Source organism: Schistocerca americana, chromosome 7 (assembly GCF_021461395.2).
Source record: "Schistocerca americana isolate TAMUIC-IGC-003095 chromosome 7, iqSchAmer2.1, whole genome shotgun sequence".
Lineage (NCBI taxonomy): Eukaryota > Metazoa > Arthropoda > Insecta > Orthoptera > Acrididae > Schistocerca > Schistocerca americana.
The window spans coordinates 232,259,456-232,273,869 of NC_060125.1; the positions used below are offsets into that span (position 1 = coordinate 232,259,456).

The following is a 14,414-nucleotide window of genomic DNA, read 5'->3' on the forward strand; positions in this document are numbered from 1 at the left end:
ACAGAACAGCAATTGAAAAATAGGGCCCAATATCCTGGAGGAATGACACAGTCCAACATACAGATTGTTTTGGCCCTGTGGCACCTTGTGAATCTGAATGTGACAGAAGCAGACAAATACTCACATGTGAAGACAAATACATGTGAAGAAAGGAGTTGCAGAAGACACATGCCAAGCTCTTCTGGTAAAGGATGTTGCAACAACAGAGGAATTCATCAAGTGTGCCAGTGGATCGAGTAAATGTAATAGAAAGGAGTCGTACAAAATAAATATGAGCAACTCGTGAATGTGGTCCCTAAGGCCATCGTGGAAGACTCCTGTGACCTCACCTTTCTCATATACCAAGTAGTAAGAGATGAGATACAGCAGTTTATGCCAGCAAGGCCTGTCATGACGTAATAGAGAATGTTGAAGAAGATGTGTATCAATCTTTAACACCAATCTTCACCAACAGTGGAACACACCATGATCGATCCACTCAGTCAACTTGGGTTTATGCCACTGCCATCAAATGACAACCGACCATCCGACCAGTGCAGGTACAACCAAGTGCTCCACCAAGTATAATATTCCACTGGAAAAGAGGCATTTGGAGAACAGAGAACAACACACAGGTATATTTCCACTATGAACGCCCAGGGCACATTGTATGCTACTGCAGAGAAAGAAGACAGCTGCTACTACTACTACTACTACTACTACTACTATTACTATTACTATTACTATTACTACACCTTCATGGCAACAGTTTCTTTCATGCCAGCCTACTGCAGAAAATTATTAGTCGACCTGGACAAGGTCGCTCTCCAACACACCATAGGCATTCTCCATCGCCATATGGAGGTGCCATTCGCTTACCTAGCCACTGAATTCAGGAAAATTTAGCAAGGTGGCTCTCTGTGGAGGTGAGGCTGCCACAGATAGAAATCCTCTATGGACAACAGCTACCTAGATGTCAGGGAATCTCATCGACGGCCAACCTGTCCAGCTGCTAGTGAACTCATGGTTTTTTCTGTAATGTCAAATGCTTATCACTGCCAGCTAAAGAAGACTATGTTTTGTGATACAAAAATGATGTACCTCAAAGCTGCAAATGGGAAATAATCCAGCTGACAGGAACATGACAAATTTGGACTTGATTGTGGGTACGGTGCAACATTACTGATCCATATCAATTCAGCTACAAAGCCACGGCTGCAATGGGACAAGTGGGGAAAGTGTAACTTTAGCAGAGTTTTGGTACGAGCACTGTGCTGTATTATTAGCTGAGGTGTCTGCAATGTGTGATGCAAAGTATCAAAAATCTGTTTGTGTCCATTTTTTTTCCTTGTAAGTATAATTTCAGTCTCACATAGTGAAAGATAAAACATCATATCTTTCTGCTCCTTCCCATTTTACTGTGAAAGTTACTCTCAGTGAGAGGACAATCTTCTACCTGAATTAAATTCTTGGAATACAACCAAAAATAGAACAAATAAATCATTCCAGGAAATTGTTGAAATTACAAGAAAATGCAGACTGACTGAAACAGATGAATAGGAAACAGTTCTCCTTTACATTTAATCTAATTCTGACCAGTGTTTTGTAGATCTGCAATTTCAAACACAAGAAGATCATCCTCTCTGACTCAGTATAATATTGGTTTGCATGCAGTCTATGAGTGTATATTGCTTGGGTATGAACTTACTTCACTTTCTGTCTCACACAGGACAGGGCAGAAACGTTTTAAGTAGCAGTATTATCGTATGATAAGCAGCTGTGTAATTTTAGTGTTAATTACTGACACATTTTAAGTATGTCGGAAAAGTACAACATAATGTATTTTTTTTAAGTTCTGGAAAGCAGCTGTTATAATTACAGAAAAATGACTTCCACCTTTCCATATTTCATTTTTGCAGTTACTGCAATGTGCTTTCTTTGCAAAACCCAATTCATATGTTAACTTGCACACTGCTAATTATTTCCCAACATGTCACACTGTTGTACATAGATGAATGCTTGTAAGAAGTGAAAGCTAATTAGGCCATAGTGTCCCTCCAGAGGGCAAGTGCCACTTTTTGGAAAAAAGGGTTTGTCCATATGATCTGTTCAAATAATATTGGAAAAATAATTCTTTCTAATACTATTGGTGATCCTGAAGCTGAAAACTGTGTAGTAAAGAACTGCGTGAGTAATCAGGGAGCACAGTGGTGAGACATTTGGATTTACATTTGGGTCATCTGGCTATCCAGATTTACATTTTCCATGATGTTTCCAAATCACTTAAGGAAAATGGTTCCTTTGAAAAGGGCATAGCTGATTTCCTGCCCCATCATTACCCTGTCCCAACTTCTAAACTTCAGCTCCAATGATTCGTTGCCAATGGAACGGTAAATTTTAATCTTCCTTCCTTTCTTCCTTCACATTCAAGTCAGTGGTTCAAATTATCATTCAGCCACCGTGATTTACATTTATCACATTGTCCTTAATTAAATTAAGAAAAATTCTTGGATGGCTCAACTGAGGAGGACACACAAATTTTTGCCCCATCTTGAGTTTGTGCTCCTTTCAATAGTTGGAGGTTAAAGTCTAATTTTCTTCCATGCTTGGACAGTTTTCAGTTGTGCATCAGCTCTAACCTGAATCTATGAGGTCATCATTCACTTTTTGCATCAACAGACCCATAATCAGTTTATAGCATTTTCAATAAAAGAACAGGTAGTTGTCGAATGAATATTGCATCAACTGACCGTGTGGAATAGGATACTACTCCTGGCTCGAAACCATTCAGTCTCTGCTGCTTTATGATCCAACAATAAGTTTTGAAAATATATAAGTTATATATTTGAGTTTTATTGTTTACCACTAACACCTAAACTCCATAAGCAGTATCATCAGCTAAAGATTAGTGCAGGAATGTAATTGCTGTAGAAGGATTATGGAACTGTTTGCAAGTAGGAGTATCACAAGCAATTTAACTCAGAAAAGCACTGTAGTTAACTGACATACATTCTTCACAAAATGGTACAGTGCTGAATACAAGTGTGGCTGCCCTGTGTTCATGTGTCATTAGACTGTCACTGTAGACGCTGGAGAAATGTGAGTGATCTACCTGTAGAAGTTTTATAGTCACAGAGATTTCAATTTAAGTTATTAAATACATAACATTAAAGTAACCCAGGATTTGAAAACTTGTAAACATTAGCATTTGCATTTTTGCAGGTGTATGTTAAATGATTGATCACATTTTATTAACAGAATTTTATTTTTTATTGGCAGGAGATGGTTGAATTCTACTCGTACATTGCCAACTCCTGTAAAACCAATAGGTGCTTCTTACTCTAGCTGTGCATACATAGTAGGTGACTTTTCTTGCGGTGGTAACACCACAAAGACAAACTGTGTGGAATTAATTTCCACCTTGACACATCCAATTGCATTTAACTCAGCCCAGTGAAGGACAAACTCCCAGTGTTCTTCACTGAAGGAAATCTTTGTCCTCGGTAAACAGCAGACAGTGTAGAAAATAATACATAGTGATAATGAAATGAGAGAGGACTTAAGGAAATAACTCGACTACCTGAGCTATAAGTGATGGTCAAATGAAAATGAGACAGATGGAAAAAAGTAAGTGAGCTAGCTGGTAATTACTTCAAAAGTAACTGTTTATGCACGTATGCCACTGTGAGACAAGATGATCAGTTCCTTCCTGGAAAAATGTTTGCGGTTGGCTATGGAACCATGATTGTACCCAGGCATTCGTCCAAAGCAAATCGACATTCACAAATGTCTTTGTATGGGGCTCCAAAAATATGGAAATCACGTCGGGAGAGATCGGGACTGTATGGAAGATGTGGAAGGGCTTCCCAGTGAAACTTCTGCTGCAGCATACTCAACATAGCCTTGACAACGTACGGCCCACATGCTGTCAAGGTTGTTTAGAGTATGTTTCAGAAGAACTGCTGGGAACCCCTTACAGGTCCTACACTCAGTCCCGACCTCTGCCCACGTGAATTCCATATTGTTTGTGCACAGAAGAAAGACATTCATTGCCGTCAAATTGATTCTGATAAAGTGGTGCACACGTGGGTACAATCACAGTTCAGTAGGCAACTGCAAACATTTGCCATGAAGCCTCTGACCATCGTGTCTCACTGTGGCATAAGTGTATTAACATCGCCAGTGATTATATGTGATATAATGAACAGTTTACTTACTTTCCCAACTGTCTCATTTTCATTTGACTGCCCCTTATAGACAGCCAGAACAGTGGAGCTGAGGATTTTCTACAAGAAGACAGTCACTGAATACCACTGGGAATTGGAATACACAAGAATGCGCCATGATAGACTTGGTCATATATAAATATTTAGGTGACTCTATACCAGATAGAAACAGGAGCAACAAGGGAATAATAGAGTGCTAGGAGATGACCAATAATATACACACAATGAAAAATATATCTACAGATGCAAAACTCAGACATTAAAAGACAACTGTGAGGAATGTGGCACTTTGTGCAGCTGAGATGATAACACTAGGAATACATGGTGCAAAACAGTGGAGAAAGATAGCGAGAAATATTGGACACTGAAAGGACTGATGATGGAGGGATGTCAACGTGTAGTGAAGAACTGTGTGTGTTCATGAGGACAGTGTCATGAAAAATCAAAACTAAAGTCTTCATGATTTTCAGGACATGTACCGAGGATGAATTACCAAAGTGTGTGGGAAACTGCATGTTGTACAGGAGGAGAGACTGGCACCAAGCACTCACCGATCAATATGGCAGAGATCAACAACAACAGAAAAGCATACAGTACAGGAAAAGGGTTGTGTGTGAGGCAGAAAAGAGAATAGGATACTGAAGATCATGAGAGAAGAAGAGAAAAGATGGATATCTTCTAGGAGTTGAAGAAAATTCAATCCATGAAGAAACTACCTATTGTCCTATTGATGCCATAATCAAAGAAGAACTAATACATTAAAATTACCATTGCCTGATGAACTAATTCCATCATCTTCTGAAAGTAATCTTTCACTTTAGTTGCTATGGGCAAAAAAGGATGCAAGCAAAAAATTCGAGCTCCAGGACAGGGATGGTAGAAAAGCAGCATTATTGAGAAAGTAAATGACATATTAGTCAGTAAGGCAAGCTTATTGAAACTAAAACATTCAAGGACTTTTATTGTTCACACACATGCAAAAATCTCTTAAGAAAAACAAAACAATATGTTTGTTTCAGGAAATTCACTCTGCACCAAACAAAATTATTTTTACTAGAATAAAGTAGTCACAAGTATATTAAAATGTGGGACAAAAATATAAATTCTACAAAAAAGAAATATTTCATAAGTGATCTACTGAAATAAGAATGTAGATTGTGACTCACAATTCCTGTGTACACATTAGGCATTGAGGGTAGCAATTAGTTTGAAAAAGTTGAAATCTCAGGGAAATTAATAGTGTGTGTCATAAAAATAAAGTGAATGACAAAATGTGCAACATACAGCAGTCTTTTTCAATTTATAAATTTTCTGACCTCTATAATAAGTTTTGTCTTTGCCTGAGGATTTTATATGTACCTCTCTCTCTCTCTCTCTCTCTCTCTCTCTGTGTGTGTGTGTGTGTGTGTGTGTGTGTGTGTGTGTGTGTGTGTGTGTTGCAAATTTTGTCATTCGCCTTATTTTTATTACGCATATGTTCAGTGATTTTGCTACCATAATTTCAGTTTCAGATTAAGAAAGACCAGACTGCACACTTCAAATAAAGCCCTGTTTTCAAATCATCTGGGTTGCGATATGTGTCCCAAAATTCTGTTCAGACAACACTTCCGACTACTAAACAATTTCCACAGGTCAAATTGTTAATTGCTACTTGTAGTCTGACTTTTGCCATCTGGGGGATGTTGACAGTGTACCCTCAAATGTCTGTGAATCATTTTTCTTAATGCAGTTGGGTATATCTTTTGTGTGCCAGCAATTGTGCTTTCTAAACACAATAGGCGTAGATGTTTATCTATGAGCCCGTATAAGTCTGTGGAAGTTGTGAATGTGAGGAGAGGATGAGGAGGGGGCAGAAGACTTGTTACATATGATTCATTTTTTATCACCTTTTGAAAATTATGTGCATTCGTTTCATTGCCCATCATGTATTAACAAATAACGTCTTATATTGTTAGTGTGGTGTAAGATGTCATTTGTTACTAAGGGAACACTTCCTTCTAAGAGAGTGACCTTCAACGCCGTGGGTATAAATCTCACTGTTCAAACATTACAGGGCTCTTACCACAGTAGTGCTGCCAGTAATAATATCAGTTGACTAATATTTTGTTCTGCATGAGTCAGTATGGACAAAAGTAAAATTTCCAGAAACCTCAGTAAAAAAAATGTAAAAATTCAGCTGCACTGACCAAATGTGAGTAGATGTTTGAGTCTCACTGTCGTATTCTCATGTGGATCTATGTAATCTTAATACAGTTGTCTGTCTTTACCGTCTTATATGGCATTGGTGGGTTTTCTTTGATGTTTGTGACAACACATCACTAAAAACTCAGAACAAGAAGGTTAAAAAACAAAGTAATGAGCTGTGGATAGAAAATATTCATCAAAAGAGTTACTGGAAAAGGCATAAATCAAGTATTGGTTTCCTGTCCATTTTTGCAGGGTTAAGTTTAAAATAAATTGTGGAAAAGTAACAAATGAAGGGTGAATCCTTCAGAGGCTAACAGCTGAAGGAAGATACTGTTCTGTAGATTAACAGAAGATGAACAATAATCACAAGTAATTATGCAAGGGACCTCTCGTCCTGCTTACATAGTAATGCATGTCTGTAGATATATTTCATTGCTATTATAGTACTTATAATTACCATCTCAGTTTGCTGGCATCTGTAGAGTTTTCTATTTCAACACCATCTCCAATAGTGAATACTAATGTTTGTTGTGTTTGTATACTTTCTGTTGTAGAATACATATCCACAGCTTGCATTCTACATAATATGACCTTTCTTGTGCCACTTTGTTGTAGGTGTTTTATTTATTTCATTGATGTGTGGTGATTGTGTTTTTCGGTATGGTGGCAGAAAATAAGTGCATTATGGACAAGTTTAAAATACAAACTTTGGGACTTGTATAGAAACTGCATAGTGTTATTCTAGGGGCTAAGATCAACTAAAACCAAACACAGGTTGGAACTTTCATTAATGGTAGAGATGTTGAGCTGCAAGAAAGCTGCAATCTGTTCACACTCTTATTGAATTATGGTACTCTGTTGTAGCTGCACATCGTCAAATGCTGGGTGCCAATATTGTAACATCAACTACATGTGTCTTATGCCTTCAAAAGAGTAATGGTGGTTTATATCCTTGGGTTGTCCAAACTACAATAAAGATTATGAACTAAAAGAAAGCTAGTCCATTGAAGAACGATAACTGCAGAATAGGTGTCATTATTTTGGTTCAGGTCACAATATCAGTTGCTGTCTTTATTGGTCCAAGCATATTTTCCAGTGGTATCTTTGTGTCTGCTAATTGTGACATTTTTATTGCTATGCTATTAAGACTATCAAAGAGCCACTGAAAGTGAATTTTTCTCTATCCTGTCACTACATTGCACACCCATTTGCATCCGTATTTATGTAGCTGTCACTAGGGATGCCACGAATGCTCAGGTGTATTCAGATCATGGTTCTGGATTAGATATTCACCAGTAAAATTCTTTAAACAATCAAACTCACATGTATCAAACAGATTCAAACATCTGATTATTTGACAAATGAGTTGATGTGTTAAATATTTGAAGTTAAGCCTTTAAGCAAGAAAAACTTTAGGAAACACATGAAATTATGCTTAAAGTTTGCTAGAAGACACGAAGTGTTCGTACTATGAAACACCTGGATAATTGCACTGTATTTGAAACAAAGGCAAATTTTCACGCATCGCAATGTCTAAGACATATACTCTAAACTGTTAGTCGTAAAATGACATAATTTTACAGATACGTTTGATGATATATGTAGATATTGTCTGCAAAGCATGTTGTTGATAGAGTTAGTAGTAAAGAGGTGATAATTAAAACATCATGCCTGATGTTGAAGTTTACTATGCATCATTTTAAGCAGAAGCTAGTTTTTCTCGCATGAAAATGTCCATGACCTCATGTCATCTGAGCAGTGTGTCGTATGATGATATTTTGCAGGTATATTCATTAGTTTATGAGTGTACTGTATGCAAACTGTGTTGTGAATAGGGTGGGTAGTAAAGAAGTAATAAATTAAAAGTCATGCCTGATGCTGAAGTTCTACTGCATGAACAGCAGAAATGTAGTAAGTGATCATCAATTTTCCTTCTATCATTTTATGAAAGTGTCAGTGGGAAAAAGTTGTGTAAAGGTCTGAAATTTGTTTCTTGGAATTCACAAAGTACATTCATTCTCAAATACTGGATGAATAAAGTCCAGATATTTGCACACCATCAGAAACACTGCCTCAAGACAAACAAGGTTTCTAACTGTAATGCCAGTCTTATTGTGTAAAGCTTTTAACATAAGATTATATCTCTTAATAGGTGGATTATAACAGCATTTTAAATTCGGCTAATAATTATGTGAAATGTTGAAAACCAATTTTTGCTGCCCCAGGAAGTCATTAGATACACAACCTCCATCTGGCACTGTTTTGTAGGATAATCACTTAATTATGTTGATTCTCATTTCATTAAATCGTGTTGTTTTGTCACATTGCAATAGAAAGTAACAGTCGTAGAAGATTGCCACGGTGTGAATTATGAGAGACTGTAGTAAATGATTCATCATCATCAGTATATGTATTCGCGTGTACTCATGGACGCCAAGTGCAGACATCTTATAACAATGGCACAAGTTTGGCTTTATTCCCTGGTTCCAGTCCATATCTTCTTATTATGGTTTTGGTAGTGCCTGCATCCAACCTCCTGGCCCTCTCCCCCTGCCCTCCCCTCCCCCTGCTTTTGTAGTTTCTGGTACTTTCATTTCACAGCAGCATTTGCTTATGGACACTTGAGATGGCACAAAATGGTAGGACTCTTAAGACACGCTTCGCTCAGATGTGTTCAGATCATGTCCATTTCAGTCACTTAAGATTCAAAAACATGTTAGTTGCAGATGGCCTTAAGTAGCCTTACGGTATGCCTTAGCGACACGGTTCGTCTTCTCTCATGTTGAGGAAAATTTGGAACACCAAACTGTGTACGATTCCATATGGAAATTCTTTTTATTTTAAGCTGTTTTAGCTAATATCAATTTTGTGTTTTAAAATCATTTTGAATTATATATCACTGTAAATAAATACGGCTTTACATGTGTAAGGAAGTTTGAATGGGTAACTGTTGATTTTGTGGTGTGTAAATTAGAAAGAAAAACCTGATACTGTCTGTTGTTGTATACACCCTTGAGTCTTTGTGATCCACACACCATTAGTAGTTTTAGTTTGATGAAACTGGCAGAGGAAAGTACTGCATAGTGTTATTTTGTTTCATCTATCACAAAAGTGTGTGTGTGCGTGCGCGCGTGTGTGTGTGTGTGTGTGTGTGTGTGTGTGTGTGTGTGTGTGTGTGTGTGTGTGTTTACGTTTACGAAGGTCTCTCATCTTATTGTTTGTGACTGTTTGCAGCTTTTTTTAAACTTTCGTGTTCTTGTCTTTCCAGCTGTTTTTGGATTACAAGTCACCACTAAATCCACTACTGTTAACTATCAAAAAATGAGATGTCACATTTAATCATTTTTATTTCTCCTTCTTTTCCAGGACAAATCCCCATATGGAAGAGAACGAGATCGATCCCACGATCGTGAAGGTCGTGACAAACAATATCCTTTATATTACTGTCATATTAACAAGGCACACTTAAAGTGCAGGAAGATTTGAAATGTTTCATTGTGGAAGGATTACATATTTGTAGTTGCAGGCTTTCTCGGCATATCGATCTCATTGCGTTGTGTACGAATAAGATTGATTATAGATCTTTTGTGGTATGCATAAAATTGTGTAATTAGAACATTAATAAGCAGTCATTGGGTGCCAGCGTGTGGTTGTTAGTTTAGTTAATGTTGAGTTAAAGCCTGCAGTTCAATGCAGGTGGCCGGAGGGTGAGTGGGATGTGTGGGAGGAGGTGCCTGTTGCATGAGAGGTGAGTCAACTATTTTGTGTCATTTCTGTCTACACTGGCTAACATTTCTGATGCTGCTGTGGGTCTTAGTCAACAGAAACTACTTTATAACACCAACACAAGAAGATTTTATTGGCTTACTTTGAACCCACTCAGAGAGAGATGTAAGCGAGGGCTTGGGGTGGAAGTTGCTCATAAGGAAGAAAAGAAGTGCAGGTTGCAAAATATTTTAGTGGCTTTTGTACCCTTGGCCCACTTCACTACATTGTTTTGGTCCAATCCTATCTAATGCATATGCTTACTCGAAAAGCTGGGAAGTGTGTGATTGTTCCCCGGTGTACTGAGGATCCAGGGTTTTGGTGTGTTGCAGAGCATAGTCTGAAAAATTCAGTGTTCAGTTCATGCTATGTAAAACCAACTTGTCACTCAGCAATATAGGCAAGTATGCCTTGCCCAGGCATAAAAAGGAAACAAGCATGTTTGGGCTCAAGGGCTACTAGGAAACGTACAATGTCTGTATCCGTGTTAATTGCAGCTGCATCAGACGTAACCCCTGCAGCGCCACCTGACACCTACATGCACTCAACTGATCATCATATCTGACAGTGCAAAGTACTATCCTGATGGTGCCCTCAATTTGGCAAGTGACTGGAAAATAAAATTGCCAGTTTTAATGAAGAAAAGTAGTATTTCTAATTAGCCTCCTTGCATTTTTGGTCTGCTGCAGCACAGGCAGGGAGTGCATCATGTAGTTGTGATGTGTCCTAGCAACCAGATGTTACACCAAGGCAATCGCCTCAAGCATTTACTGCAGGAACTACTCGGTGATGCCTGACAAGGCTAGATTACATGCAGAGGAATGCCGTGATGAAGGCAGAGATCCATTGGTGCCTGTTGGCTGCTGTGAGACAACAATCTTCTCAAGATATTGGGAGCTTGTTAATCTCTTTCCAGATGTGTTCATATACAGTAACATTGCCTCCAAAATGCAGTTTCAAAAGACAAAAATAAATTATGACATTGTGTTGGGACTGGAGCTGTTTTTCACTAAACAACTCCAGGATATTGTTGCTGCGTTTGACTTGTTAGTGGTTGAGTTTGATCTGATCTGTCTGTAAGTTTTTGGAATAGTAAGCTGAGCCGGTACCTCATTTCAGTGGTTTTGAGAAAAAAGTGCTGTAAAAGATTTAGTCGAAGGATTTGTAGCAAGTGATCCCAATCTGAGGTAAATCTGAAAAGGAAAGTTGTTCAGGTGTCTATGGATGGCCCTAATATTAATAAGACATTCTTAAGAGAGATGAAACCCAAGCTTAAATTTGAGGGTAATGCAGAGGGTTCAATGCTTTTGGACTTTGGGACATGGGTCACACATATAGTACATGGTGACCTTGACATGTTGTACTAGCATCGGTTAGAACCTTGTTCAGTTTCTGAGAGCTTTGTGTAATCTGTTTAAGAAGTTCTCTTCCTCCAAGCAGATTTCGACAATATTACAAGCATCTCTGTTTTTCCATAGAAGTTTTCCACTTTTTGGAAATCAATGTCAGTCTGGGCTCTGTAAATATTAACAGCTGTTTAAAAATGTGTAAAGGAATTAGAAAGAGTAAAGAAAGAACAGAAGTAGCTAAAACGAAAAACCAAGCTCACTACAGGAATTCTTAAAGTGTCATAGCTAACAAGTAGTGCCTAGATGGTGATAGCTCATCTTATCTTTTTTATACTGTGACTGCTCAGATTGAGTTGTTTCTGAGTAATTTTCTCTCAGGTGCTCCCTTTAACTCCCTCGCTCTATACTTCCTTCCAATCTATAGTCAGAGGCTAATGAAGGAATTTGTCAAACTAGTTTTTAGAAACAGACTAGCTTCATAACAGGTCTGAATGACAGTATGAATCAGTTCCAACCTCAGAAAGTGGACATCAGGTAAGAACCAAAGACCTCTGGGTCAATCAGAGAAAGATATTTGGTGTTTTGTAATGAGTGCCTTACATTTATGAAGAGTATGGTATCCAGGGTTTTGTTTTTATGTCTGTGTGCGCCCAACAGCTTATGGTTCTTAACGAAATGTTTATTACTAGCGTTTTACTTCCTTTGCAGCCTAGTTCCGTTCTACACTGTCAAGTCACATTAATGTGACCACATATTAAAAGCCTGAATCTGTTACCCAAGAATAGGTGCATACTTTTGTTGATTCATTGTGCCTTCCAGAATGATGGGATCACCCAGGGAGTGCCACAAAAACATTCCCCATTGCACTCGCTCCACCATCCTGAACCCTTGCAATAATTGTTGCAGGGTGTTTGCTTTCAGGCGTCTCACACTGTACTCATCAACACCCATCTATCCAAAGGAGTATAAAACTTAATAGTTGCATGAACTAGGCACCTGCTGCGGAGGTCCATACGCAGCAACATTTGCTGAACGGTCATTGAGAGGAGACTTTTGGTAGCTTCTTGGTTCATCTGGGCAGTCAGCTGCTGAAAAGTTGCACGTATGTTTGCCCTTACTCTTCATTCTGTTGGCAGAACCTAATATGTTTATTTCTTTGTTAAAATAAGCCATGCTTATTTTAAGGTGTTTTTTCTTTCAACTCAGACTATAGCCCCCATTATTTTCCTGTATATTGACAAAATTTGTAGATTTTATCATAAAATAAAACTAAATTGATAGGGGTCCAAGCAAAATGCATCCCTGGAGAAATCACACATTGGTTATTTATTTATTAAGAATCACTGTACACCCTGTTCCCCCAACACCTCCCCTGTATAGTTAATGTTTGTCTTGGTAGGAAGTATACACAGTAAGAGAAATAATGTCCGTATATGATACTTACAGAAAATTGCTTTGACCAGGATGTAGAGAGACGGTGCTTAAACGAAAATTTAAAAATATAAAATGGAATTAAGATAATTTTTGAAAAGAAAGAACGAAGAAAGATTATGTGTGTTTGCTTTGTTTCTTACCTGTTTATGTATATATTTAATTTCTGTGTCATTCTTTCAGTATACTTGTTTTCCTTAACATGCTTTACTCGTCGTTCGAATGAAGGCAAACGAAGATGATGGCCATGTTGATGCATTTTATTTTCATCTTTCACACAATTTGGTGCTTACCAAACGTAAAGAAGAATGTGTGAATGAACATTAGTGATGTGACTATTTTTCAAACTCAGTTTGAATAGCGTGCATTTCTTTGTTACTTGTGAAAATAGTGTAAATATGTGTTGTAAATTATTTTTTGAAGATATGTAAAATTGAAAAATGTTTTAAATAACTTTAGATGGAAGTACGTGTGGTGAAATGAAAAGAAAATTAAATAAAATTTGGATCTCAGTATATATTTTGTCTGTATTGGGGATTTGTGTGCACCCCAAATCTTTCACTATGTCAAATGAATAACTAATTTAGTTGCTCAGAGTTCTAAGCAAGACTGGAGTCACATAAATGGTCTTTCATTTTGTTTGTCAGTTTTAAGTAAAGGAAATCTGCCTTGTCTGGAGCAAAAAATCCTCTTTCTCATTGTTTTTGTGAATGATATTTTGGTGTCATTTTTGTACAAAATACATGCTCTACCTCAAAAAGTGTTCATTTCAGTTCTAGATTTATTTCAATCCTTGTAGTGAGGAATATGGCTGCCCCACTGAAATGATGTAAAGTGAGAAATTCACAAGGCTTTGAAACATCTGGTGAATATTGCCATTTGATTGGGCCTTATTTTGACCAAATTTAAATTCTTAAACTTAATATTTGTAGAAGATATTTAAGAAACATTAAATTCTCATAAGTTTTTTTTTTAAATTCTTCTTTCTGGTGTGGGAAAAGTAAACTGACGATTAACAAAAAGGCTAATAAATTAAGAGCTCAGAATTAATGTATGTCAGCTAAAGACAAAAATACACAATAAGACAAGTGTGAGTTGGGGAAACGTGAAACGCAGTATTCTGCTAAGATTATAATAGAGCAAGATTTGGAGGAGGATCCCTGATGCCTCAAACCTGACAATCCTCTACTGTATGGAAGTTTACAGTCAACAAACCATCGTTCTCAAATCTTGACAAGCAAGGGTGGGCTACATCAGACGGATTTTTATTTACCTTGGTGTGACTTCACATTTATCGCTATGAAAGAAAGAAGAAAACTGTTTAATGTTTGAATCACAATTTCTCTAGAGATATTTATCGACTGTCCTTTTGAAACTATAGCAATGTCATCACAACAACAGAAAGATCTCGGCTCTTGCATACTTAAATTCTAGATGCGTTAGAATACTTGGCAAACAGCCTAGGCTCCCTGTAAAT

General features: G+C 37.5%; 1 protein-coding gene across 3 annotated transcripts in view; it reads left to right on the forward strand.

Moving 5' to 3' along the window:
• Window positions 1-13,697, forward strand: part of LOC124622378 (THO complex subunit 2) — a 312,497-nt gene extending 298,800 nt beyond the window's left edge. For all 3 annotated transcript variants that reach the window (XM_047148064.1, XM_047148066.1, XM_047148065.1), the window contains 2 exons: window positions 9,759-9,820; window positions 13,149-13,697. In XM_047148064.1, the coding sequence (XP_047004020.1) occupies window positions 9,759-9,820; window positions 13,149-13,179 (93 nt within the window). In that variant the 3' untranslated portion in view covers window positions 13,180-13,697. The remainder of the gene's footprint in view (window positions 1-9,758; window positions 9,821-13,148) is intronic.
• Window positions 13,698-14,414: the final 717 nt, after the last annotated feature.